The 26,438-nt window shown below is 41.0% G+C and overlaps 1 protein-coding gene across 1 annotated transcript; it reads left to right on the top strand.

Annotated features, from left to right (window-relative positions):
• Positions 1–864: 864 nt before the first annotated feature.
• On the top strand, positions 865–26,435 carry si:dkey-17o15.2 (UAP56-interacting factor). Its single transcript, XM_030783013.1, has 10 exons — positions 865–1,095; positions 1,802–1,963; positions 2,247–2,386; positions 22,738–22,826; positions 23,402–23,471; positions 23,876–23,928; positions 24,090–24,158; positions 24,378–24,495; positions 24,874–24,987; positions 26,382–26,435. The coding sequence occupies exons 1-10, from the start codon at positions 1,020–1,022 to the stop codon at positions 26,433–26,435; spliced, it is 945 nt and encodes a 314-aa protein (XP_030638873.1). The 5' UTR covers positions 865–1,019.
• The last annotated feature ends 3 nt before the right edge of the window (positions 26,436–26,438 follow it).

The following is a 26,438-nucleotide window of genomic DNA, read 5'->3' as shown; positions in this document are numbered from 1 at the left end:
CTGCTATTATTATTATTATTATTATTATTATTATTATTGTTATTATTACTGTATTATTAGACTCTATTTGAGCCTCTATTAGACTCTAATGATAATTGTTATTATTCCAAAGTTAAGCGGTTCCCATGCTGTATTTTTTTCTTTTCTTTTCCCTTTTACACTGTTTAGGGTTTTATTCATGTGGCTAATGTGGTCAAGCAAAACGCTTACTGGTTCATGAACGGAACTAAGTCCGTAGCTTAGTGGCGACACCTAGCGTCCGCGTGTTATAGTGCTATATAGCGTTATTGTGCTGCATGTTAAATTCAAATACCGATAGGTATGAAACTGCCGGGATAAAGGTATTGTCCATTTCTCCCACTCTTATGGCTGCAAACGCCAATTGTCCAATCAGTTTAAAATTAATCCGCAAACTACATTCATGACTTTGTTTTCTTTATTTTTTAACTCGTCGGGATATTTATTAAACACTGAGAGACAACCTGTGATCATACATAAAGAGACCTGTGCGAACATTAGAGTTTGAGTGTCAAAATATATCAGTTGTTGCACCCGTTACGTATTTATACCGGCTTGTACGTAGGCTACTTGTTGCTAAATTGATTCACGCTTTCAGTGTGAGCGACAGTTTTAGCTGGTTTCCTCCTTTGTATACCTTTAAACAGCCCTCCTTCTCATGAGGTAGTTTCGTAGTTAGAGCACGAGCTATTTTCGGGTACTGTCACACAGTTAGGCTGATGCATAACGTAGGAGGGTTCTGTTACGTTTCTCTCAGAGCAATAAAATCTGCGCCAACCGGTGCTTCCTACTCCCCATTTGTCCTCATGTACATGCTGTGTGTCAGTCAGCGCAGGACATGTGAACGCCTATGTCGCGAACTTAAGAAAAGTTGGATTTTCCTTCGTCCTTTCGTTAACAGAATATCTGCGAGCTACGATAATCAGCTGGAGGTTTGAGAAGGGGAACTCGGAGTCTGAGGGACGGCAACAAGAACTGTCGGCACAAGTTAACAAGGAAGAATGAGCGACAGCGCGGCGCTGGAGAATCCCGAGCCGATGGAGGCACACGGCTCGGAGAAAATTGACATGTCACTGGGTTGGTACTTCTTGAACGAATGGGACATCAAATCAGAGTTTGATGTGGCGCTATTTGAATGACTGTTACGTATGATGTCACTTTCACCGCCGCCTTATGTCTCTTGTACGGCTGTTAGGTTGTGTGAAGTTGTCAGCTGTCAAAGCGTTTCTGCAGCTGTCTCCCAGTAAACTCTGGCAAGCAAACCTGGCGCTTCACTCGCAGATTTATTTTACTCTGCCGATCAATTCAGTCGAAGATTTTTACTGATCATAAAGTATGATACAAGTTGTTTGTACTCGACTCGTTGGACACTTGATAATTCAATTATCTCCTAAATGAAATAAATGAAAGTGAAGGGAGAGAGAAGGAGAGTATTTCCTGTCATCTGTGCAATATGGCTGCCACATTTCTGAACTCAGGATTATGAGAGGCCTGCTAGTCTTAAAGAGAAGTCACGGCTGTTGGATATGGAAATTCAGAATGTTGTTCTCATTAACGTGCATTTGTCAAAGTGTCCAACATTTTTCACAAACTCAACAACACACCCTACGCCTCTCCTAACTCGTGACGTTTTCATTTGTTGTTCATCGAAGATCCTGGTGTGGTTACACCTTTTTTTGTTGACACAGTAATGATCCACAGTTAGTAGGTCAGACAAGAGTAGGAGGGGTTTGTGGGAATCAATATTATGACAAGCAAATCATTCGTTATTTTTTTTTTTCAGATGAAATTATCAAGATAAACAAAAAAGAGCAGAAGGCGAACAAAGCTGCCAATCGGGCAAAAAGCAAACGGGCTGCTAACAAGAACAATATCCTGAAAAGGTTTGACAGAGCTGGACAGCAACAGAGATTCCCCCTAAAACGAGGGGCCTTCCAATACCAAGGTACACCCCTGGAGAACTGGGATCACATCTTTCAAATTAATATGTATTTAACATACATCAGATTGATGTATGTTGCCTTTTAAACATTAATGTATCCTTACACAAAACACTCTCTCTGTCTAACACACAAATACATGTGCCCATTCTCCCCCCCCCCCCTCTCTCTCTCTCTCTCTCTCTCTCTCTATATATATATATATATATATATACACCCCCATTCATTCAGATTCAGAAGCTGTAAGCAGTAATTGAAGCTGTATATTGTCCTTTGGTATGTCTTCAGGACCCAACAGATCGCGGTATATGGGACCACCAGCAGGACGGGGCTCTAACAGGATGAGGCCTTTTGGTTCCAGGAGAGGCAGGGGCATGGGCAGGGGGAGGGGGGTGAGTCCCCTCAACAGATCCTCTCTCGACACACAGGTCTGTGTCATTAGTAAAAAAAACTTCAAAATTATAACAATAACAACAACAACATCATAATTATAACATAATTCATTCTCACAGTCCACTCACATCAATCAAATGGCTCACATCTTTAAATAGTCTGAATATATGTAAGTTTAAACAGTCTGTATATATATATAAGTTATCTTAGCAACAATATATTTGCAGATTAACTGGAGTCATAGTGTACCAGCACTGTGTGAATGCTAGGTGTAAAACCGACTTTATGAATTTACAGCTTGTGTAAATTTTTCATATTTTCGCTTGTTGTGACAGTGAACTGTACTAAGGCAACTGCTATGTAAATTTATGGTAATTAGGTAAACCTAATATACACTGAGTTGAGTAATGACTCAACTAGTTAGTTTATTGGTAGTATTAGCTCTGTGTGAAATGGGCCTCTGGACTGTGTATATAAGGAAAGTACATTTATTAAGAGCAGTAATAGAATACGGTTAATGAGCAGAAACTAACTGCCACTAACACATTTATTCACAAATTATGGAAAAGATGTGTTAACATGGATATGGAAATCGTACAACCTCTCAGGAAAAATTGTGTACATTGTGCTGGTGAATAGACATATGTGAAGTGCATTTGGAGGTCAAGTGATCTTTTGGTTTTAGATGTAAAGTTGTGACTTGGGAAATGGGTAATAACAATAATGGATAATAATGTGTACTGTGTCTTCACGATCTTATGATACAGAATCTGAGGAATTTTAAACTGTTAGAGGGTGTATAGCATATGATCAGTGAGAACACGTGTTAAATATAATACAGAAATAGATTTCTGAGTGTATGGATGTAACATCGTAGGTGTGGCATTACATAATTGATTTCTGAAGTGATAATATAACATTATGTCACAGTAGATGCATTTTGAAAAGGACGTTGATATCCCAGAATGATTGTGATACATGTGTGTGTGTGTGTGTCTGCATAGTGTGTGTGTGTGTGTGTGTTTATATATATATATATATATACACACACACACACACATATATATTTATATCGCGATTCGATATCACCACAATTTGATAGAGCCTAATAACAGTTCAGCGACAAATATTCAGAATTGATTTTTAATTCATTTTTAGCCATGCAAAATACAAAATAAATTCTCATTTGAAATAAGTTCTCTACTAGACAACACATAAAGAGATCAAAGTAACAACAGAAATTCTCACAAAGATTGGAAATACAACAAGTGTTATAAATACAAGCCACCTTGATGCTTCCCAGCAGCAGACTTAATCAAACATATTAAATTAAATGACTAACATGACATCATGAGTCATACATGAAGTATGTGTCTCTACATTATGAATAGAAACTGTGTCTTTGCATAACAAGATACCATAAATCCCTTCACGTTTTTGTTGTTCAGTCATTTTAAACAGCAGTTTTCAATGACACACGCGCATAGCCTATGTAATGCATTATTTTGACACCGATGGTCACGTCATGATTAGCTGAAATAAAGCTTAGTTTTTAAGTGATGCGTAAGATAACAAAATACCATAATTCCGTTCATTGCTTTCATTGTTAAGGCATCTTAATCAATGACACATGTTCGTATGTAAAGCACTCACAACACAACACTGCAAAACTCGCTATGCTATGTATATTCAGGAGAAGAATGTACCATTTATGAAGTCCATGCACATTAATCAAATAAGAGTCTCAGTTGTAGACAGAAGCTGAGAATCTTAGCCAAAGAAACTTTAATTTCCTGAGTTACAAATACAAGTAGGGTACAATAAAAAGTAGCAAATTTCACGATATTATTTTCTTATTTACGATATGGATCATAATATTTTTGGATCGCAATATGCCGAATTTCCATTTATTGCCCCATCCCTAATATATGTGTGTATTAGGGGTGTAACGATACGCCAAAGTCATGGTTCAGTACATACCTCGGTTTTGAAGTCACGGCTCAGTATGGTTTTGGTACAGTGAAAAAAGACATGCAAAACATGAAATTTCCTTTCATTTAATATGAATTTACTTGTAAACTTATAAACTTGCACAAATTAGTAAACAATGGCAAACTGGTAATATTCACATTTGGATGATGCCGTCCCAAATGAGTAATCATATTCAATATTCACATTTGGATGATGCCGTCTCAGATGAGATCATGTTTGACATACTGCCAGCAACATACCCGATTTCAGTTTAACAGTGCTTTGGACGTTGCACCAAATGTTCAGAAAGCTCTCTATCTGGTCTCTGTCTCTTGTGATGGAGTAGTAACAACATTCTCCGTTTCAAGTTTCAAGTTTATTTAGAGCCCAATATCACTGTTTACAGTCTCAAAGGGCTTTACAGGCCACAACAGTCAAAATCAAAACAGGGTGGCACCCCCTGACTTAATCCTAATGGCGGGCAAGAAAAAACTCTCCAAAAACCCAAAAGGGAATGGGAAAATGGGAGAAATCTTGAGAAGGACCACAGAGAGAGGAGACTCCTTCTTGGCCATACAGGTGTGCAATAGGTGCCAACCCAGTGGGCAGTTACAATTGCAAGTAAATTCAGAGCATGAACAAAGGGGATGGCGATCAGGAGGCTGATAGGGGGATGAAAGATGATAACACAAGGATGGATCGGTCCAGAGGGCAGGAGGAGTCAGGATCACTGGTATCTCAGGAGTAGCACATGTGGCTCGACAGAGAGAGAGAGAGAGAGAGAGAGAGAGAGAGAGAGAAAGACATTGTTAGATGTTCATTTCCACATAATAGTTAAGGGAAAATGTACATTGTGTGCCGAATGCAGGCAGTGACTCCAGCAAGACTAGCTATTACAGCAAAGCTAAAAGGGAGAGCTAGAAGGTAATACAGATATCAGGACACTCTGGGACACAAGGCGGCCACCCACTCCACCGTCAACAAACCTGAGTGAACATGTTAGAGTGGGGGGGGGGGGGTCTGCATCCAGACATCCCAGTTCACCAAACACTCTATGCCCGAGAACCCTCCAGATCTGCTCCTTTACCTAGTAAAGAGCTGTTAGCAAAAGGCTTGGCTAAACAGATAAGTTTTCAGCCTTGACTTAAACATAGAGACTGTGTCTAAGTCTCAAACGTTATTTGGGAGGCTGTTCCATAACTGTGGGGCTCTGTAAGAAAAGGCTCTGCCCCCTGCTGTAGCCGTCACAACTTGAGGTACCAACAAATGGCCTGCACCTTTTGATCTTAGTAGGCGTGGTGGATCATAAAAGACCAGGAGTTTGCTCAGGTACTGTGGCGCTTGTTGGGAGCCAGTGCAGTGTGGATAAGATAGGAGTGATGTGGTCATATCTTTTGGTTCTAGTAAGAGCTGGCTGCTGCATTCTGAACTAACTTCAGCTTATTTATACACCTATTAGAACATCCAGACAGTAAGGCCTTACAATAGTCTAACCTAGAGGTAATGAAAGCATGAACCAATTTTTCAGCATCTTAAAATGACAATGCATTTCTTATCCTGTTAATATTTCTAAGATGAAAGAAGGCCATCCTGGTAATGTTATCTACATGAGCTTCAAATGAAAGACTGGAGTCAATAATTACACCAAGGTCTTTTACTGCCGCACACAATGAAAAAGAAAGGCCATCCAGAGTTACTATGTGATCAGAAAGCTTACTCCTAGCTGCATGTGTTCCTAGTACAAGTACTTCTGTCTTTTCAGAGTTAAGTGAGAGGAAGTTAGTAAGCATCCACTGCCTAATATCCTTTACACATTCCTCAATTTTGTTAAGCTGGTGTCTCTCGTCTGGCTTCGCTGAGACATACAACTGTATGTCACCAGCATAGCAGTGGAAGCTAATACCATGTTTACGAATAATATTACCTAGAGGTAGCATATATAAAGAAAAAAGCAGTGGGCCTAAAACAGAACCTTGTGGAACTCCAAACTTTACTTCAGTATGTGTAGAGAAGTCACCATTTACATCGACAAACTGATAACGATCAGTCAAGTAGGACTTAAGCCATAAGAGGGCTGTTCCCTTTAGGTACATAGCCAGTGCTAAGGGAGGAATTGATTATTTTTAGAAGAGGTTTGATGACTACTGGTAGTACCTGTTTGAGGAAACATGTAGGTAAGGGATCTAATACACAAGTTGGTGATTTTGATGATGAAATTAGTGAGGTTAATTTGGTCGCTTGAAGGGGAGTAAAACATTCTAATTGCTGGTCTGATATAGTTATATTGTTATCTACAGTGTTATGTAGGTACAATTGCAGTCCTAACACAGGGGCACCAAAAGATGTAGGTGCAATAGGATTAATAAATCAGTCTCATAAAGTTATTAACCATTAATTTGGGTGTTCAATATTTTACAAGTAAACAACTAAGATTAATGGAATAAGCTAGCTGTAACACTGTGCTGCTGTCTTAGAGAGTATTGCAGTACTAATGTATTACAATTACTCTACTAAATCCATAACACTCATGAACAACCAGGTTGATGAATGTAATTGGGAGTACTTTGATGGCAGAGGTTGGCATTCAGTGAATACTGTGGCAGAAACAGACAGGACAACAATTTATTTCAAAGATTCTATTTATTAACACAATGAATACTACCTGCCAGACTAATACTGATATGGTACAATCAGCAGCAAATAGAACGATCAAAGCGTGAATGGTAATATAATGGTGATGAGGCTATGTACAAGTATTCAGCGAATGAGTGTTAGAGCAGAGATGCGTGTGTGTGTGTGTGTGTGTGTGAGAGAGAGAGAGAGCATGCGTGTATGCGGGCGTGTGCCCAGCTGTGCACTGAAGAGAGAGGGAGGAGCAAGGGAGAGAGGCTGTGCGCAGGCGCACAGAAAAGAGAAGGAGGAGCCAGGGAGAGAGGCTGTGCGCATGCGCACAGGCAAGAGGTATGCGTGGTATGAGGATGTAGTGCGCAAGCATGTGTGCTTGGCACCAACGAGAGTGGGGATGGGCAACAAGAAGCATGTGTGTGTGAGAGAACAAAGAATCTCTAACTAGAGAGCTAGTCTCAAGCAAATAGGCCCTAAACTCAACAACTCTACCCAACCCTTAACTCACACTGCAATCCCAATGTTGGAGGTGTGCAATTAGAAAAAGGGAGTTAGAGAGAGAAAGAACACATGCCAGATCTATCCTTCATAAGTTGTAACCAAAAGAAAATAACAAACTACTAAAAACCGCATTGTGCATGAAATACAGTGTGTACATTTAAATCATAAAAGAATTCAAATAACAACACTTCCTTCACGTTAACTGCATATAACCTTAAGACTAAAGTGTGCCCAGATGCCAGCCTTACTTTGAATAGCTCATTGCGTGGTGACCGAAGATGCGTCTTTGGTGGCCTGATGAGCAGTGCGATTCGCAGGTCCAGGGAGAAATTTTTTTCCTCGTTGCTTGAAGATCTTCGGGGCTCCGTCGCTTGTCCGATGATCTTGAAGGGTTCTTGATTTGGTTAGTCGACGTTTTAAGAAATGAAAAGGGATCCGGCGCCTTTTCCTCCGTCAAATACTGTGTGCGTTACAGTGTAATTAGCCGGTTGCAGTTAAAGTCACAACTTTGCGAGAGAAAGTACATTAAAACTTTGGCTGTACAAATATCTCGCTTCGTTGTTTCCTTGTTCTTTTCTTTGGCAGAGAAACAGTGCCTCTTTATCCCGATAGAATCACTCGCCCGAGAGATCCAATGCCAGGGAGTAACGGTGTCTCTTTATGCAGGCGAGAACACCCGCTAGAGACACCCGCTGCTAGCAAGCTGCTGCTAGAGCGTTGGAGAATTGAAGAGAGAGGAGAATTTGGATTTTTCTGCGGTTTTATGGCGAAAATTGCGTCATCACTGTGTCTTGTATCTGGCTCCATTGCTGTATTCAATACCATTACAGTGAAAGCTGAGAAGATGGGTTCATATTACCCATGGGGTCAAGCAGGGAATTATGGGTAGTATGGTCTACGGGCCTGGCAGCCCCTACAGTTAGTTATCAAATTATCTGGTTTTAAATTTATAGTCTGAATTGTTTGCCTGATATTTTCATATTCTAATGTCCTAATGTGCTTTATGTTTTGAAACTCAAAACTCAAAACTCAAACTCCGTTGGTTATGGAGCATGGGGGCTCAGAATTCTTAGCTACAACCCTGCACTCACTCACTGTCTAAGCTGCTTATCCTAATTAGGGCCACGGGGGGTGCTGGAGCCTATCCCAGCGCTCATAGGGCGAAAGGCGGGGAAACATCGCAGGGCAGACACACAAACAAACTCACACACACATTCACACCAAGGGGCAATTTAGTGTCTCCAGTTCACCTAACCTGCTTGTCTTTGGACTCTGGGAGGAAACCGGAGCTCTCGAAGGAAGCACACACAGACACGGTGAGAACATGCAAACTTCAGACAGAAAGGACTCTGGCCACAGCTGTGAGGCGACAGCGCCACCCACTGCACCACCGTGCCACCCTACACACATACATGAAATCACTGAAAGACAAGGTGTTGCCAACTTTAGATGAGTGTGTTAAGAATGTCTGTTGCACAGCTGATATTTCGGTAGTGCATCCAAGCACATAGTTTTACTAAGCACATAGGATAGAATGGCTCTGCTATTTGACGCTTGTCTTTATGTTGACTGGAGCTCAAAGTCACCTTACTGAGTAATTCTTTAAGACAGGATCAATATTCACCCTCTCAAATACACACGTGTACACACACACCCAAAGGTTCAGACAAACATCAATGGACAAACATAAATGAAGACCAGGACTGTGTTAAATTTTAAGAGACTAAACAGTGTTGTGACTTTGGTATTGGTTTCAAAAGATTTATGTTAAGAAAAAATCAAAGAGATTTTATTACCATTAAGCTAATTTGGAAGACTTATGAAACTAACCTGCGGCAAAATTGCCTTAATTTATGTTATTTGGTAAATATTTAATTTATTATTATTATTATTATTATTATTATTATTATTAGGAATACGATTAAGTGCTTCAATTAGCAGATTATGTGTTGTGTTTATTAGACAAGCACTTTAAATTTTTAAATTTTTAAATTTATTTTGTGCATAACTGATATTCAGTATAACTTACTCACTACTTGAGTAGTCATTATCTGAGATTCTTTTTTACTCATACTCAAGCTGTTATTTTGATGAGTACTTTTACTTATACTTGAATCATTATTATTATAAAGTAACAATACTTTTTCCTGAGTACAGTTTTTGCTTACTCTACCCACTTCTGGTCCTGCTCGCATATTGCAGAATGCTGCCAGGTGCTTTTCCAGCCATTGGTAGGATTGCCCCATGTCAACCACCCTTGCTTCATGGTGGCTCAGTGGTTAGCACTGGTGCCTCACAGCAAGAAGGCCTTGGGTTAGAATCCCAGCCATCCCATGTCCTTTTTTTGTGGAATTTGCATGTTCTCCCTGTGTTTGCTTGTGTTTCCTCAGGGTGCTCTGGTTCCCTCCCACCATCAAAGACATGTATGTTAGGGTTAATACTCCTTTCAGTGCCCTTGACCAAGGCACTGGCAAAAGAAGTAGAGTTGGTCCCTGGGCGCTGTACTGCGGCTGCCCACTGCACATATAGGATGGGTCAAATGCAGAGGATGAATTTCCCCACAGGGATCAACATCCCATATCTTTTAGCCTTGGAAGCTATTGCTTGGCTGTACATGTGGATGTTTCATTCATGTCTCATTCAGAGCAGTGGTCTTCATACTTTCTTGACCCCTCCCCCCTTCCTTCCAACTGGTGTCATGTTGACTTTATGTAGTATTAGAGCCGCACTAAAAAATCACCCACCCAAAAACATAGTTCCTCCTTGTGAAGCATTTTTCCACGTTAATACATCATAATTTACATTGCATGAAGTATTAAATAGTTTCTGTGCAATGAATCAAACTAGTCAAGAACTTTTGATCTTTGAAAGTTAAAGTCGTCATTTGAGTGATTTGGTCTCAATTTAGTGCATCACGCAATATTGGGGCAGGACGCCTCAATGCCCTGCTTTTGCTGGCAGATTTATTATAGCGCCTTGTGGTCAAAGACGGGAACTGTAATAAGCACCAATAGAGGCTCATTGGGGCAGCAACGAGTCTGCCCTACTCCCCTACTGTGCAGCACTCTACCGTTTTCTTGAGTTAGTCCGCACGTTTAGACTACTACTAAAATGACAGTCATCATTGCTGCGCATGCTGTGTCTCACAGTGTAGAGTTTATTTAAAAAAAAAAATTGAAAGACTAAAATTACAAGACAAGTTAGTAATCTTGGCCCTGATAGACCAGACATTAACATTACTCAGCAAACAAAGGACAAAGGGAAAAGCTACAATCAGACATTTTCGCGAGAATGGTATGACAAGAATACATGGCTATGTGGTTAGGATAGCCTAGTGCTCATCTTTGAAATGTGTTGGGTACCGCAGCATTATGTGGGCTGCTGGCTGGTATGTTTACAGGTAGTGTTGGGGTAGTTACTCAAAAAAAGTAATCAGTCATAAATTACCAATTTAAATTGTAATGCGATTACTTGACTCGTTACTCCTTTTGAAAAGTAATTACACTACTCATTACCAGTGGCAGCTGGTGCTAAACATTTTTGGGGTGGGGGCATAGTTGTGGTTTTTTTTGGGTGGGGGGCAAACAAACTGGAGCACTTCATAGCCTGGCAAAAAAAAAAAAAAAGCAAATCTAAAAACAACACAACACACTGTAATGTTGCCTCAACACTAGTCAGTAGTACTGCCTGAACATAAATTTTGCTCTCCTTTCCTGCTGGCCTGCAAATGTCTCAATTACTGTGGTTAAAGTCAGTCATCTCAGTCACCAGTCTCTTTTCCATTGATGGCATGGCTAATGCATTCAGCCTCTCCTGGGTCACAGTATTTCTGAGAAAAGTTTTAATTCTTTTCAAGTTTTCACTGTCATTATGTCCACACAAGGCCAACTCAAAGGCTCGACAAAATTTTACACAGTCTGTTATTCTCTACAGAATCATTTTTACATTAATCAAGCAATCTTCCAAAAGTAGCACCATGAACAGGTGAGCTTTTTAGATTAACAATAACATTTCCTTTGTACAAATGCATAGGCTTAAATGCATAGTGAAAGGCACTGGCAGAGCAGATTCAACGACTTGAAGTGAAATTTCCCTGTACCACATCTAATATTTCCATATCTGGACAGTTTGTCAACCGTCATCCCTAACAATCACCAAATTAACACAACACCATGATTTACCGAGGTAACAAAATACGACGTCTGCTTCTCTTAAAAAATCTGTGTATCATTCGTTCTTTTCATATTCAATTGAGAATCCAAAATCGGGAAATGAAAAAACGATTTTTTATTTGTTATTCGTTTATGAATCTGATACCAAAAAACAAATAATGTTTTTTTTCTTGTATTTTCGATTTCATGCTCAGATCAAAAATGGTAAATGGAAAAAGGGCCATGGGCCAAACTTGATTTTGATATTTAATTTGGCCAATTTGTGTGACTCTGAAGTCTTGTTAGCTTGATTCAGTTTTGTTTGCCTTGACGATCAATCATGAGCTGTATTCGAAATGTCCACTTGTCCACCCACTCACTCACTAGGGGATAAGGGCAGACAGCTGTTTATACATTTCGGACACCATGTGGATGTTACACTGCTACATAATTATGCGCCGGACATTCGTAATTATTATCTCTGTCACGTGAACAAATGCCAGAACATCTGCACCACATGTGTTAGGCGATGGACATCAACGTTGCTTTTTTTTGGATAAGTAGCCTACACGTTGTAATTGACATACTGCGTCTCCTCACAATGTTGAAATAAAACTTTACAACACAAACCTGTGCACTTGTAACGTAATTTACAACAAACTTTGGCTGTACTGTATCCACCTATGCAAGCATAATGGGGACTGCGCTGCAGCTGTAACTTTGCTATTATATACCAGTCTTCAATATATTAATTGTGAATTAATAATACCCATACAAAGCAATCAAATACATTAAAATAACAGTAGCCCCACCACTGTTGTTATAGCTCACGTGCAAGTATTTAATAAGCGAGCTACTTAACAACGTAACATATTTCCAACAGTTTAGACTGGGCAACTAAAGGTTCTCAAATATGGTTGTAGTAGGTGTTTTAATAATAATTTTTGAAATCCTGCGATGAGGCAGGATCGATCTTCAGAGGTTGATCGTCAAGGCTAGCAAAACTGAAACGAATAATGAAATAACGAATCATTTTTCATTTTCCAATTTTGGATTCACAGTTGAAAATGAAAAGAATGAATGATACACGGATTTTAAAAGGCTATTCGGAGCTTATTTGTTACTAAGCATTGCCACACCGCAATTCGAGGCTGAGTTTGCCTACGTTTTGTCCAGTATTTTCATGTCGGGACGGCTCGTCAACCGTTATCCCTGACTTAATCACCAAATTAAGACAACATCACAATTTAAACAGTTGGTTTTTTACTAAGCGTGCGAAATGCCTCCTGACATTGGTAAATTAGCAACACCGCTAACGTACTCTTCACACATAAACAAAAACATAAACGGTATTTCTCTTAATGACACGATCAAGTTGCTGTGAGTTGAGCTAACATTAGCCATGTAGACCTTGAATATGACAAGATTGCTGGCTGCCCTGGTGAGCCCTACACCAGGTTACTTATGACGGAAGAACGCCAGTGCAAGCCCTCCCGGAACCCATACAGATTGCACTGCAGTGCCTGCAAATCGAAAAAAATGCCTTAACATGAGAGTCTATTAGAACGATCTGGGCAATTTTCAATCAGACTGAAATCGCCCGAAAGGGGGCGGTACTTGACGGAAAACGACGTGATGCCGATTGGACTATGATATTCAGAAGCAGGACAAACTATCTAGAACAGTCACAGCTAGCACAATACAGAATGTGACAGAAAAATGCCTTTCTTTTCCACCTTTAGTGGTGCGTTGCCCAAATACCCAAAGGAACAAACTGCCCCTGCTCATTTCTTTACTTTTGAGTTACTCACCAAAACTACAAATTCCCCAATTTACAGTTAAAGGCATAACGTATCAGCCTTTAATTAGAAAACAGTGTAGCCAATACTGGTTGGAATTGCTTAAACAGTACAAATGATATGATACAGTGGTTAACTACCGGTAGTTTCTGAGGTAGCTAGTGATATGTTTTGGTATCATCATCAGCCGACAGCTGCGTTTTCTGTATTTTGTGATTAAAAGTAACATTAAAGCTCTCCTATTTATTGTCCTGGTTGGCTACGCCATATTTTTGGGTTTTCTCAAACGTAGCAGACCTTGCTACCTAGCTAACTAACCAGTTGTCGGTCTTGTCCCATTTAGAGAATAGACAGGTGTGTACTGTCTATTCTCTAATATAGTAATTATTACACTTAATTAATATAATAAGTATTAAACTATTAAAACAATATCAAAAGTGGGCATGGCTAGCTATTCAGGAGCTGGAGCCAGTGTCCGCCCCACTAGTCTTTATGGCCATGGGCTGCTACTGTATTATTAGGCATTCAAGTGTCCATTGGTAGGGTATTGAGTTGTATGTTTTCTAGCAATCAATCCAGGCTATGCTGAAGTTGGTCTTTTTGGTACTGTAGTCTTGGTGGAAGGCTCTGTCTATCACTAGCTGAGTCTCCAGTGTTGTTTCTAATCCCCTACTGTGAGGTGCATATGTTTCTCCACATATGTCCATTCAACTTAGAGGCTATTACGCTTGACAGGAGCTTCCACATTGTGGATGGGCAGGTTATTAATTTACAGGTGGATGGTGCTGCTCCCTTTCTGAGGTCTCTTATGACCAGTGCTTTTCAACCTTGGGTCAGCCAGTCAGGGTGGGAGTCTGCTGCTAGCAGACTGGTTCATTACTGCTCCTGGGCAGGTATACAGAGTCAGCCTGGGTCAGGGGTCAGAGCTGTCAGTTTCTTTGGCCAAGAGGTGTTGATCACGTCAGGGCTTGGTGTTTCCCAGTTCTTCATTTTTGTGAACCATTATTGGACATCTGCTGTTGTGATAATGACTGCTTCCTGCTCTGGAAGACTGCGGTACTCTTTTTTCAGGTCTCAGAGCACTGGTGTTGTGTTTTGTGTTGACTCTTTTTCCCTTATGCTCTTCTAGTACTGTTCAGTTGTGGCTCCTGGCTCTTTGGGCCTATGATTGGTGTTTTACTGTGCTGGAACTGAGAGAATATTTTGGATAGTTCTCTGGAGAAGAGGATTTTTTTTTTTTTTTACTTCTGCTTCTTTCATGTTTCTCCGCCATGTGGCTGTTTCACAGATTCCAGGGCCTTAGTGATGATGGACGTGTCCTCCATCATTACACCCTTCTGTAGATCAGATACCTTCCTGACCTCCTTCTGTATCATCTTCACCTTGGTTTCACCTGTGTCGTCTTCACCTTGGTTTCACCTGTGTTGTCTTCACCTTGGTGTCCAGGCTTGGTTTCCATAGAGGATGGTTGGCATCTTGGGTTTTGCAGCCTAGCATCTCTAGCATCACTGCTGCTGAGGCAATTTTCAGATTGTTAGTTCCATTTTTGTTGGTGGTTGGGATTGTGTATACTGCATACTGTCTGAGGGTAGCTAGCCAAGGCGTCTAGGCAGGTGTAGTGGTTGACAGTAGTTGGTTTAGTCCTGATCTTTTTTCTTCCGTTAGCAGCGGTGGAGAGCTGGGGCCATGGAAGGCGAGGCAAGGCAAGGCAAGTTTATTTATATAGCACAATTCATACAAATTGGTCATTCAAAGTGCTTTACAAATGAGCAGACAGAACTTAGAAAAATAAGAGATAAAAAAGGTAGAGTGCATAAAAATGGTTAAAAGAACACAGAAAAATAAAAGATTAAAAAGGAAGAGTGCATTAGATCAGCTAAAAGAACATTGGAGAAAAATCATCATCATCATCATTTTCTGCCGCTTATCCGGAACCGGGTCGCGGTGGCAGCAGGCTGAGGAGGGTAGCCCAGACATCCCTTTCTCTGGCTACATCCACCAGCTCCTCCTGGGGAATCCCAAGGCATTCCCAGGCCAGCTGAGATATATAATTCTCCCAACGTGTCCTGGGTCTTCCCCGGGGTCTCCTCCCAGTTGGTCGTACCCAGAACACCTCCATAGGGAGGCGCCCAGGAGGCATCCTGACTAGGTGCCTGAACCACCTCAACTGGGTCCTTTCAATGCGGAGGAGCAGCGGCTCTACTCCAAGCTCCTCCCGGGTGTCCGAGCTCCTCACCCTATCCCTAAGGGTGCGCCCGGCCACCCTGTGGAGGAAGCTCATTTCTGCCTCTTGTATCCATGATCTCATTCTTTCGGTCACTACCCAGAGCTCATGACCATAGGTGAGGGTTGGAACAAAGATCGACTCGTAAATTGAGAGCCTTGCCTTCTGACTCAGCTCCTTCTTCACCACGACAGTCCGGTACAACGACTGCATGACTGCCGCCGCCACCCCAATCCGCCTGTTGATCTCCCACTCCATTTTACCCTCAGTCGTGAACAAGACCCCGAGATACTTGAACTCCTCCACTTGAGGCAGAAACTCCGTCCCAACTCGGAGGGGGCAAGCCACCTTTTTCCGGCATAGGACCATGGCCTTGGACTTCGAGGTGCTGATCCTCATCCCGACCGCCTCACACTTGGCTGCAAACTGCCCCAATGCGTGCTGGAGGTCACAGTTTGATGAGGCCAACAGAACCACATCATCTGCAAAAAGCAGAGACGCAATCCTGAGGCCACCGTACTGGACACCTTCCTCACCCCGACTGCGCCTTGAGATCCTGTCCATGAAAATTAAGAACAAGATCGGAGACAAGGTACAGCCCTGACGGAGTCCAACACTCACTGGGAATGAGTTTGACTTTGTGGCGAGAATACGGACACAGCTCTCACTACGGTTATACAGGGACCAAATGGCTGGCAGCAGCGAACCTGGCACCCCATACTCCCGCAGTACCCCCCACAGGACACTCCGGGGAACACGGTCGTAAGCCTTCTCCAGGTCCACAAAACACATGTAGACTGGATTGGCAAACTCCCATGATCCCTCCAGCATCTGTGGAAGGGTGAACAGCTGGTCCGCTGTTCCACGGCCAGGGCGGAATCCACATTGTTCCTCCTGGATCCGAGGTTCGACAATCGGCTGCAGGCTCCTTTCCAGTACCCTGGAGTAGGCTTTCCCAGGGAGGCTGAGCAGTGTGATACCACGATAATTGGAGCACACCCTCCGGTCCCCTCTAGCAGCTGTATTTTGTACAAGCTGAAGCTGTTTGGTAGTTTTGTTTAGGAAGGCCTGTGAAAAGACTAGCAGTAGTCAACCCTGCTGGCAATAAAACATGAATGGGTTTTTCTAAATCATGTTTTGACATAAGGCCTCTAAGTTTGCCTATGTTTTTGAGATGGTAAACAGCTGATTTAGTTATTGCTTTCACATGGTTGTTAAAACTGAGATCACAATCAATTAAGACACCAAGGTTTTTAACTGTGTTCTTTGCTTTCAGTCCTTTAGTGTAAGATGAGTAGCAATCCTGAGTCTCCTCATTTTTCCGAAATAAGGTTATTTCAGTTTTGTCCTTACTCAGCCAGCTGAAGGACACTTTGAGACATCCAGCTGTTAATTTGGTCTGTGCATTAACAGAGAGATTCTAGGGGACCAAAGTCATTAGGTGAGAGAGCTAGGTAAATTTGAGGGTTATCATCATAGCTATGATAAGAAATCTTATTGTCTTTAATGATTGTTCAAGTGGGGGCATATTAAGGTTGAATAATAAAAGCCCTAAGATCGACTCCTGGGGGACACCACAGGTCAAGGATCTTGGTGTTGAGATATAGTTTCCAATGGCAACAAAGAAGCTCTTGTCTTCGAAGTATGACCTGAGCCACTTGATAACTGTACCTGAAAATCCAGCGTAATGTTCCAGTCTATGTAGTAATATGTTATGATCAACAGTGTCAAAGGCTGCACTAAGATCCAGTAACGCTGGGACTGATGTTTTGCCTGAATCGGCATTAAGGCATATGTCATTTAAAACTTTAATGAGAGCTGTTTCAGTGCTGTGCTTAGCACAGAAGCCTGACTGAAAGTCATCAAAATACCAATTTGACGTTAAGAAGGCAGTTAGTTGATTAAAACCTACTTTTTCAATAATTTTGCTAAGAAATGGTAGATTGGAAACAAGCTAATAATTTTTCAGTATGGAAGCATCTAGATTATTCTTTTTAAGTAGGGGCTTTATGACAACTGTTTTCAGGGTCTTAGGGAATGTGCCAGACAGCAGTGACACATTTACAATTTTAAGCACATCTGCTGCCATGAGGTGAAAAACAGATTTGAGGTTGGTAAAATGTCTAAGCAGCACGTGGAAGAGTTCAGATTTTTTTAGTGTTTTTTCCAGCGTGTCATTGTCTTTCAAACTAAATCTTGACATCAAGCTGAGTTCCCCTTGCTTTGTCGCTGGTAATTCCAAGTGTTGAGTAATTCGTAATTGAGAGGATATGTTCTGCCTGATTTTATCAATTTTACCTCTGAAAAAGGGCGCAAACTCATTGCACCTATTAACAGAGTGAAGTTCAGATGCCAAATATGAAGGGGGGTTAGTTAGCTTCTCGATGGTTGCAAATAGAACATGAGTATTGTATATATTACTACTGATGATGTTAGAGAAAAAAGACTGTCTTGCTTCGCAAGCATTACATTTGCAAAGCATCTCTTTATGGATTTCATAGTGGATCTGGAGTTTGTATTTGCACCATTTTCTTTCAGTCTTCCTACACTCACTTTTCAGGAGTTTAACAGATTGTTCCCATGGTGCTTTCTGTTTGTTTGTGACTGTCCTAACTTTCACTGGAGCAATGTCATCCATAATATTTACCATTTTTGAATTAAAATTATTCAGCAAATCATCTACAGATTCTGACAGTTTATTTGAGGTCCTTGAAAATGCCTGCTGAAAGAGAGCACCTGTGTGATCATTTGTGACTTTTTTTACAGTCATAAATCTATTCCAAATGTGTGGGAACATAGACACTTCAAAGAACCCACAGAAATGATCAGATAAGGCCAAGTCCTTGATGGTTGTAGAGATATTGAAACCCTTTGTGATGACAAGGTCCAGGGTATGACCAAGAGAGTGAGTCACCCCCTGTGCATGCTGTGTTAGGCTGAAAGTATCAAGTAGTGCATTTAGTTCCTTAGCATACCTGTTTTCCGGTTTATCTACATGCAAGTTTAAATCTCCTGATATGATAAAACAATCAAAATCTGTACAAATTACAGAAAAATTACAGATAGTTCGCTTAGCTCATCAAGAAAATTGAGCATTTTGAAGGCCTGTAAATGGATATTACCCAAATCTGAGGAGAACACTTAATGTGCATAGGCATTTAAATGATATAAAGTCTCATTGCACTGAAAAGATTCTCTGAATAGTGTGGCTATTCCCCCTCCTCTTCTGTCTGTTCTAGCAGCACTCATAAAAGTGAAGTTTGGAGGAGCTGATTCAACGAAGGCAGTAGTACCGCTTGCTTGATCCAACCATGTTTCAGATAAAATTAAAAAATTAAAAAGTTTATGTGTGCAAATAAGATCATTAATTAGAAATGACTTGTTTAAAAGAGATCTAATGTTCAGAACTGCTGGCTTTACAGTAAGTGTAGAGGGTTTAAAAGATTCATATTGATTTGGAACATGCTTTAATTTAGGAAGTTGACAGCTTTCTCTGAAAAATGCTTATTGGTTCTCTTTCTGACTAGGACAGGTATCGCTGAGTATGTGAGCACACAGTGCCCTGACTTGGACCAGGAGTTTTTATAAATAGACACCTCGGCGAGACTTAGTGCTTCTCCACGGCAGCTCTTGTCTATGAATTGTCTACGAATCTCTTCGGGGAGTTTCTCTTTGATAGTTGGGCAAACTGCTGGAGGTAGAGAGGTGGGTTTGACGTGGGAAGGAGATAATGTGGGGAGTGGGAATGGTGGGAATGGAGCAAGTGATTTGGGTGCTGGGCCCTGGGGATTGGATCTTAGGCTAGAAAAAGACAGCGTGCCAGTTGACAGCAGCCTCTCCATACTTTCATGGAACGTCAGATAATGGGTTGGGGATGGTGACAAGGAATCAAGGAAATTGGGGTGGGATGTTGGTGTGTCTACCTCAGCATAGCTCTCCCTGATTGGGTCATGCACTGGTACCTCATGGCCCTCCTTGTCAGATAGCCTGTCCTCAGGTTTGGGAGGTGATAATGTTGGCTGCTGCACGCCAATGTTATCTGTTTCTGTGCGCTCACAATCTCCATTTGACTACTGAGATCCCAGGGAGTTTGGAGCAGGTAATTGGCTTTGCATCATTCCAACAATGTCCTTGTTTTTGTCATGCTCTTGTGTGATTCCAGTGGAGGTGGTTGGGCACAGCTCTGTTTGTGGGGGCAGATGTTCCACAGAGTTCTTGTTGTTTTCTTCTTGTTCACTCTGTAAAGTTGTCGAGCACTTATCACAGGGCCCCAAGGTCACTGAGTGATGGAGGGAGAAAAGATTGTTGTCACTTAGAACTTTGGTCCCTGTGCAGCTGAGTTCTGTGCTATTTGGTCTGAAATATTCTCTGTGATTCCAGAATAGGTTGAAAATGTCTATAAAGTTAATTCCAGTTGAAAAACATGTTTTTGCAAGCCAGGTGTTTAGGCTGAGCAGCTGGGAAAACACAAAACTTCCCTGTGCTTGGAGTGGACTACTAGGGGTTTAATGATACACCAAAGTCACGGTTCAGTATGTACTTCAGTTTTGAATAAAAAAAGAATAAAGAATAAAAATTTCACATGTATTATAGTGTTAACTGTGAAATGAAAAATGAGTTTGGTTACATTAGTAACATAATGAGAGCTCAACAGGCTGCACCTGCAGTGGTTGGCAGCGCATTGGGGTTGGGAGGGTGGAGGGGACATGGGATTGCAACCGTGGACGTTTGTATCACGGTTTCGGTCTCTGTGTCTGAACCGTTACACCCTTATGGACTACTGATAAAAGTTTGCATTCCTAGCACATTTAGTGCACAATTCCCTTAAAATCTTCTTGGAGGTAATACTGTGCCCTGTACCTGTCATTTGCACCAGCATGCACAATAATGCATTTGATAGTTTTATGTTTTGACACTATTTCTGAAAGTCTTTTTCTTGTGTGTCGGAGACAGCTGCTTTTGGACGGCAGCAGCATCCCTTTTCCATCTGCATGTCTGACAGCAGAGTCACCAAGAATTAGGGTTGTGGGTTGAACATATGGGTACCACTTTGCAATAAGACTACCCTTATAAAAGATTCATAAATGGTTTACAATTGCGTTATTAATTAAGTTGTAAACACTTTATAAATCATTATTAAGTAATTATGAACAACTTATAACTCAGTTTTCATACATTGATGCAAAGTTATTGCTGAACTTTTCATGTATCTATTCTGTTAAATCTCAGATCTTGCTAGTTGCTTAGCTTACTTTATGTTCTCCTTCTATCAGTGAGCATGTTAAAATGTCAGCCTCATCTCATTTTTATGACCATTTATTAATTAGTTACCAACATTTATAACTGTCAAAAGGGAGCCTTATAATAAAGTGTAAAACACATCACTATTTACTAATTAGTCTGTAACATTTATAACTGGAAGAAGGTAGCCTTAATGTAAAGTGTAAAACACCTCAGCATTTACTAATGAGTGGCTGAATTTTCTCTAGAGTGAATACAGTGCCTTTTATTTGGCAACAGTACAAACCAGGAAGTAACATAATACTAACACAGTAGGAGGGAAGTACATCATTCACGCAGAGAATTACATTTACGGTACACAGATTACATTAAACTATCACAACACAACTGACAATACAGCACAAAGACTACATGATGAACAATACACATACACTTCTACTAGCCACAACAGGAAACATAAACAGAACAATAGCGAGCTGGGGTTAAACAACAGTCCATCCACCCAAGGCACGCTGGGAAGCTCCACCCATTTACCCCCAACACACATCACAATATGCCACTTTAATATGATAGCATATGTCATATCAACCCTCGTGATAATAATGAGGACAGCTGCTGATAGTATGCTGAAAATGTCATGGTAGACAATATTGCGGCCTTAGTGCATGAATTTGGTAATTTGATATGAAAATTTGATATGCAATAAGTGGACATGTGAATGAAGCTTTTTGACTGTTAAGATATGCTTATTAACTTATTAACAAATTTCGGATGGGGCTGACAGGTATAAATGCTGGCTGATGGAGAGGACAAAGTAAGCTAAGTAACCAATGAGATCGGAGGCTTAACAGTACACATAAATATAGGATCACTATTTGGCAAGCAACAGGTCACTGTTGCGCTTTTTATTTAACGGTTTATAACAGCTTATAAATGATTTATAAAGTGTTCACGACCTAATTAATAATCTAATTATAAATCATTCACGAACCCGTTATAAGGGTAGTCTCATTATAAAGTGGTACCGAGCTCTTTCTACTTTCAGTCTCTTCCCTTGGATATTCCTTTCCCAAGTCTCTTAGGCATTCAAATCTGTTCTGCAGCCTTTGGGGCTAAGGGTTTTCTCTGAAACTACTGTTGTAGTTTGCAGGCCTGCCTACACTGCTGTGATGATGCCTGGGGTTCACAGATCTAGCTACATTTGAGTTTACCGGTGTCAAGGTAATAACTGACCTTTTAGCTTTTCAGAGCCCTGGCAGAGGGTCTGGCACCTTGCTGTTGCCAATGGTCAGTACTCCCATTTGGCTTTGTTGGGTCGATGCATTAAGCCACTCCACTGGCAGTGATATCAGCCTGTCGCGGCACATTCTCTGCATTCCTTGAGAGAACTGTCACTGCACTCACTTCGTAGGATGCCTTGGGTAGCTTGTCCCTCTTTGATGAAATGGCATCAATCTTTGTTTCTGAAATGGTAATCCTCTGTAGTTGCTCAGTGCACTTTCCGTGACGACTGGGTCTTCGGGTGACAGCAACATCCAAATTTCTTCGCACTGAATAAAATGTTTGAAACGCATCGTCACAGCTAACACCCTGGGCAGAGGAATCTCCACCTGCAGGTGGCATCTTGGTTCTCATGTGACAAAATGACGTATTTTGTTTACATCCTGCCTCACATTCTTCCACTTGCATGGGTACCCTTCACGACTGTGTGGGATTTGAGCCTTATCAACTGCATGGTATGCTCATCAGTTTCCACCTGTGACAGGAGGCTAAATTCAATGAGGACTGGGCGGCTGGGTGTTGTTGTGTGTTTGATATTACACAGGCTTCTGTGTGTTTTTGCAATATTTCAAAATATTTCTTTATCCCCTTAGGCTGAAGGACAGATTGCTCAGGACAAAGCTCCGTCAAGGGGTGCATTCAATTCCTATCGAGGACGAGGACGAGGAAGAGGACTTGGCAGGTAGGGATTCCTTTTTTGGTCTTATGGTTTCACTTGTCTGGAGACCAGAATGGCTAAGTGTACCACTCCCCTGTTTTCTCTGCCTTTTGCTGTATAAAGTAACAGAATGGAATGCAGCCCTGGAACCGAGTCCACTCTGTTATGTAATTCTCAGCCCATGTCTGTGAAAACACTGGAGAATAGTCCTACTGACTCATTATTTTGTTGTTGTCTTTATAAAGAGCAGATCTGTATGGTAATGTGACTTCTGTATCTCTTTTAATGTACTATTGGACACTGTTATTATTACCTTACAGTACATTCAAATACATAAACACATCATACTTCAGTCATCTGTTTGATGGTGACGGAATATACGCTCCTCTATGTAACCCTGCCCGTGTTATAAAAGGACAGATGCTACAGTGGCACATGAAGTCACATAAACTATCTGTCAGCTCACAGTTAACCTGTTATACCAGCACTGAAATACCCACTGCAACAGAGACAGAATACAACCATATAAAAGAGGTTTAAATAGCATTTGAGCATGAATGTGATTTTATTTTGTGTGTGTGTGTGTGTTGTGCTTTTAGGAACGCTGTCTCAGCACGAGGACAGAGAACTCCACAGAGAGGGGGTAGGCCATTTGTTTTAAACAGAGGGGTGAGTGTTTTGACCTGGTGGCCTATACTATCAAACACACAGCATACAGACAGGTGTACTCCACCAGACCCAAATTAACACAGGCCTGTATGGCAGAGCACAGCTGACTCCACCAGATCCACATTAATACAGGTCTATATGGCAGAGCACAGCTGAACATAAGATCAAAAGAGCTAGACTGCAGCATGACTCAAGACCTGTGGATCTGATGAACAAACACAGCAGTGTAGGCCTACCATAGAAAAAGCCACATTGTTTTTATTAATTTGAGAACTAATTTTTCAATTTATGTTTTGATAAAGTGATTTATTATAAACAGTTTTGATTTTTATGCCAATGTAAATCTTCAAAGATTTTTTAAGGGGAAACTTAATATTTTTTTCCATTTATGTTTTTTTCCCTAGTTTCCCACAGCAGGAGCAAGTGGGAAGATAGAGAGGTACCAGAAAGCCAGAGGGTAAGTGTGAGAATGATGTTTATGAAGTCTGTTACTTAACTGATTTATCATTCAAAAATCTGGTTCTGGTACTCAGCTCAAGGAAATTCTCTCTCTCTCTCTCTCTCTCTCTCTCTCTCTCACACACACACACACACACACATATTCACTCCTCTGTAAAGAGGGCAGACAGCGCCCTCTACTGGAACAACACTAACAGTATCATTACCAAACTCTCCTGCTGAACCAAAGTAAGTTCATTTTAAGCCCTCTGACTTTACAATACAAATATCCTTTCATAAATATATTCATGTTTAATTAATTTAAACATTATATCATTTCACATCCAAACTCAACTGTTTTGTGGTAGTTGGAATTAATTTACTATTTAGGGACAGCAGTAATTTTGCTTCTAAACTACTTCTGTTGTCTGCTCTCTTTCTCTCTCTTTCTTTCTCTCTCTGTCTCAGGGTGAGGCTAAAGCAGACCTCCTCTGCAGGAAGGTCATCTGAAGGAGCTACAAGCTCCACCCCCTCTCAACCCAAAGGAATCCCATTACGCTTCAACTACAAAGCAACGTCCAATCAGGTAAGAGCATTCAGTTGTCTGAAATCCAGCACCACTAGTTATAGGAACAGGGAGAAAGATAAAAAGAGACAGCAACAAACATAGACACATACAAGCAAGCAGGCAAACAAACAGACAGACAGACAGATAGACAGAGAGGCACACAGACAGTGAGAGTTTTGACTCACGTTACAGCTGTTTGTGGCTGCATAGTTGACTGCTAAGCAAATACATAAACAAACAAACAAACAAACAAAAAACAGTTTTGAAGCTTGAACCTTGAGTGCTGACATCTCAAAGGCTCGATCTGGAGCTATCTATTTGAAATCATTTCATCCGGATGCCTTATGTGGATTTTGTCTGTCAATCTTATACTGAGCCTTTTTGCTTTTTCCACAGACGGGTCTGACCCTGAATGAACGGTTCACTGACCTGAGGATCAGGAATCAAAGGGGACGGGGACGGGGACGGGGCCGGGGCCGGGGCAGAGGGAGAGGGGACAGCCTACAGGGAGCAAGGGGAGGAAGAGGAGGAGGAGGAAGAGGAGCACAGGGAGGAAGAGGCAGAGGAAGAGGAGCACGAGGAGGAACCAGAGGAGGAAGAGGAAGAGGAGCGGGCCGAACTGTTACTCTGCAGTGAAGTCCACGTGTAGTTTGTTGCCGTGGGCAACCTCTCTCCAGAATGCAGTAGTATTATAATAAATGACACGATGATAAAGAAAGATGCTGAGAATGTATTTCAATAAACCAAGAAATATGATTAACTGGTGAAAGCCTTTTGCAGAAGTGAATGTGATACTCAAACCTTGTGCTGGATTTTTAACCGCTTAAAGACACTAATACATTACTATTTATTTTTGAATGGTATCAAATGTCTGAGTAAAATATTTTCTAAAATAATGTTTTTCAACGTGAATACTATAACTCATTGTAAATATGTATTGAGTGGTTGAGATGATCTGTATTAAGATTGAGTAATAGAAATGCTGCAAATGGAAGACATAGCCATTTTAAAAACTTTTACAAATGTCACTGTTAGAGTGCAAAAAGATGAAGTTTTCCATGACACAGTCACATGAAAGTTTACAGGATGTTGTGTTAAAACACATCTGAATAAAATTTACAGTCAAACATTTTAAATTCTGAATGTGTCTGAGTGGTGTTGTTGGGCTTAGCATGGTGTGAAGAGTGACAGTGGTTTTTATGGAGACAGAGAATTGCAGGGTGATAAAGAATGGGGTCAGACCATTACTTTTGTTTTGTTTTGTTTTCTTTTCTATTTGTCCCTAAAGAACATTTAAAAAAATTACCAGAGTTCCTCGCTGAAGTAATTAAATATTCAAAACAACGCAACATGCAACATACAACATACAACTGAGTGTCACTGTGTCAGTATCTGGACAACTACTGCAGTATGCAGAAATTCTGGCACTGGATCAATGCACTCACTACTATTGAACAACTGAATCTGAATACACAGTGTGTGTGTGTGTGTGTGTGTGTGTGTGTATATATATATATATATATATATATATATATATATATACACACACACATACACATACACATACATATGTGTGTGTGTGTATGAGAATTCAACTTTACAGAAATTTAATACCCATACTGTGGAGTAAGGCTTTAAGGCTTTTTCTTTTAACTTCAAGGACTGATTTTGAATTTCAACAACAGAGCACCTTAGTGCCAGCCACAAACCAATTTTGACTTCTCGCGCCTTGCAAACAGCTGATCCACTGAACACCGTGTGTACTGTACAGTATGGATCAGTTCGTTTGAGTAGTCTGAGGTGCAAGGGCATTGAAACGATGCCCAGTGTGCTAATGTCAAGGAGGAGAAGTGAATGTCGCAAACCGGGTAACTGCAGTAAATTTGTGTGTTCATACTCAACAGGAGGAAGGGATGTCATCGGAGGTCATACCTAGAAATGGCCACAACTTTCAGTAGGTT

Source organism: Chanos chanos, chromosome 8 (assembly GCF_902362185.1).
Source record: "Chanos chanos chromosome 8, fChaCha1.1, whole genome shotgun sequence".
Classification (NCBI taxonomy): Eukaryota; Metazoa; Chordata; class Actinopteri; order Gonorynchiformes; family Chanidae; genus Chanos; species Chanos chanos.
The sequence above is the reverse complement of the archived record's forward strand: the minus strand, read 5'-3'. Positions and strand labels throughout refer to the sequence as shown.